This window comes from Cebus imitator, unplaced genomic scaffold (genome assembly GCF_001604975.1).
Source record: "Cebus imitator isolate Cc_AM_T3 unplaced genomic scaffold, Cebus_imitator-1.0 Scaffold384, whole genome shotgun sequence".
Classification (NCBI taxonomy): Eukaryota; Metazoa; Chordata; class Mammalia; order Primates; family Cebidae; genus Cebus; species Cebus imitator.
In genome coordinates, this window is record NW_016107699.1 from 2,312,811 (window position 1) to 2,315,217 (window position 2,407).

At 66.8% G+C, this 2,407-nt stretch overlaps 1 protein-coding gene across 3 annotated transcripts in view; it reads right to left on the minus strand.

Annotated features, from left to right (window-relative positions):
• PTDSS2 (phosphatidylserine synthase 2) overlaps window positions 1-2,407 on the minus strand; it is a 40,817-nt gene that overhangs the window by 3,885 nt on the left and 34,525 nt on the right. For all 3 annotated transcript variants that reach the window (XR_001818849.2, XM_037731136.1, XM_017507885.2), the window contains 4 exons: window positions 1,747-1,881; window positions 1,392-1,442; window positions 486-599; window positions 247-365 (listed from right to left, as the gene is read on the minus strand). Coding sequence is in view for 2 of the 3 variants with exons in the window: in XM_017507885.2 (XP_017363374.1) it covers window positions 247-365; window positions 486-599; window positions 1,392-1,442; window positions 1,747-1,881 (419 nt within the window). In the remaining variant the exon portion in view is untranslated. The remainder of the gene's footprint in view (window positions 1-246; window positions 366-485; window positions 600-1,391; window positions 1,443-1,746; window positions 1,882-2,407) is intronic.

Below are 2,407 nucleotides of genomic sequence, written 5' to 3' on the forward strand. Positions count from 1 at the left end.
GCCACTGTGAGGGATGGTGGGGACGGAGGAGGGAGCTGAGTGGTGATGCCCTGGCCACTGTGAGGGACGCCTGGCCTTGAGTGACAGCAGGCCAGAGGGGAGGTTCCAGGAGGCAAAGCCCCACAGTCACCCCTCCTGAGCCGTACACTGGACGGGCCTGGTGTTCAAGGTCCATGGGGACACGGACGCTGAGGCCACCTCCAGGTAACACCCACCCGGCCCTGCCCTTGCAGCCCCACAACGTACTTGTAGGTTGGAATGTTCCAGAGGCCCTGCCACTTGTAGGTCTTCAGGGATAGCCACTCGAGGGTCTTCATGCCGCAGTAGATGCCCAGCCCGTTGCAGACAAGCACATCCATGATCCACTGGGGGCAGGAGGCAGCAGGTTTGGGAGAACGCCCACCGAGGACCCCGCAGGGCACAGGGGGCCCCAGAATGCCCCCAGGCCTGCACCCACTGCCCCCGGGGGCCGTGCGGGCACCTACGTGGTCCCACCAGCACTCGCTGAAGTTGGGCAGCTGGTGCTCAAGGCTGTACTCCAGGAACTCAAACATGACGCTCACGATGATGCACATCCACCAGTCCCGGATCATCAGCGTCTGCGGGCACCGTGCGTCGGGCACTGCCTCAGCCAGCGCCTCAGCCAGCGTGCAGGCCCGGCCACAGTGCACGTGGCCCCCAACCATGCTGGCAGCATCCTCGGGGTCCACAGCACAGGCAGGGCCCCCAGTGAGGTCTCGGGGTGAGTGGCCCCCAGTGAGGTCTCGGGGTGAGCGTGGGGTGAGTGGTCCCCAGTGAGGTCTCGGGGTGAGCGTGGGGTGAGTGGTCCCCAGTGAGGTCTCGGGGTGAGCGTGGGGTGAGCGGTCCCCAGTGAGGTCTCGGGGTGAGCGTGGGGTGAGCGGTCCCCAGTGAGGTCTCGGGGTGAGTGTGGGGTGGGCAGCTGCCCCTCCAGCGGCCTTGATGCTATGACCGTCAGCAAACAAAGCAGCCCCATGCCCCGGCCTGACGCCAAGCTCTGCAGGGGAAACATGTCCCTCTGCCACACTGGCCGAGGCTGTGTGCAGGGGCTGCCGGGTCAAGTGGGCACTGCTCTTGGCCCCACAGGTAGCACAGGCCCCCTGAGAAGTAGGATGGGCAGTGCCCAAGCCCAGGCGGGGCGGGAATTCCTGCCCTGTTGCCTCTCCACCGCCCTGCCCCAGGACCAAGCTGGGACCCCACCAGGATCAGGGCTCAGCCCCAGGCCTTCTGGGAGGCCCGGGAGCTCCGTGGCTTCGTGAACCTCTGGGCGGGTACAGCGCATCCCCTCCCACCACACTCAGAGCACCCCCAGGACAACCCCACGGCAGAAACAGCCCAGGGCACGGGGCGGCCTGGGACAGGAGGTGACGAACCTTCAGGTACCAGCCGAGAAAGTGTGCGGGAACAAAGCCATCGAGCTTGTCCTGTGGGCGACAGGGTGTGACCCTGACCCCGGGACACAGCTGCCTCACCCCCACCCTGGCAGCACCAGCCAGACCCCGAGCGCCCAGCCAGGGACTCAGAGGTGCTGCGGAGACCACGCCCTGGCAACCCCCCGCCCCCGAGCACCTCCCACAGGGATGTGGCCTGAGCACATCTCAGGGCCGGCAGCGGACCCCACGCATGGGCCGAGGCGCGTGTAGTGTGAGGCCGGGGCACGGGCAGTGTCTGGTCCGGCTGAGGGCCGCCCCTGGGGAGGGACCCGCCTCAGGTTTCCCGGAGCCTCACCCAGACGTTGTGGAAGGGGTCAGTCTCGTTGTCGGGGTCGTAGATGAGGCAGTTTCCCCCGTAGTCTCTCTCTGGCAGCGGGACTCCCAGCTTGGGGTCGACATACTTCAGAAACTGCCGGCCGTCCTGGACGGTCTGTGAGGCAGTGCCCACAACAGTGGGGCTAGTTAATGGTGGCGACGTGAAACGGATGGTGGTTGCAAACTGCGTCTCCGTCAGCCTGGGAGGAGGGCAGCGCCCTGTCTGAGCAGCCCTCCCGCCCAGGGAAGTCCTGGTGAGGCAGCACGTGTGGCAGGGACCCCCAGGCATGACATCCCGTCTCCACACCTGCGCTGCCGCAGGGAGCGGGGAGCTTCAGGAGACGGGGGACGAGGACAGCTGGTCAGACGGGAGCGGCTGGGCCCTGGAGTTCCTGCTGTGAGACCCCCGCCAACCCCACAAGCGCCCTCACAGAAACCCCCTCGGGGACAGCGCTCTTTCCTCACCCCGACACGAGCAACACCGGGTGCCGCTCTGGGCCTTGGAGCAAGGTAGGCGTTTGGGCCTGACCTCAAGGGAGGTTTACATCATTTACAGACGCCTGCGCACAGTGAGCACACGCGCCCCGCGACCGGCCGTGTCCACAGGCGCCTGCGCACAGACAGTGAGCACACGCGCCCCG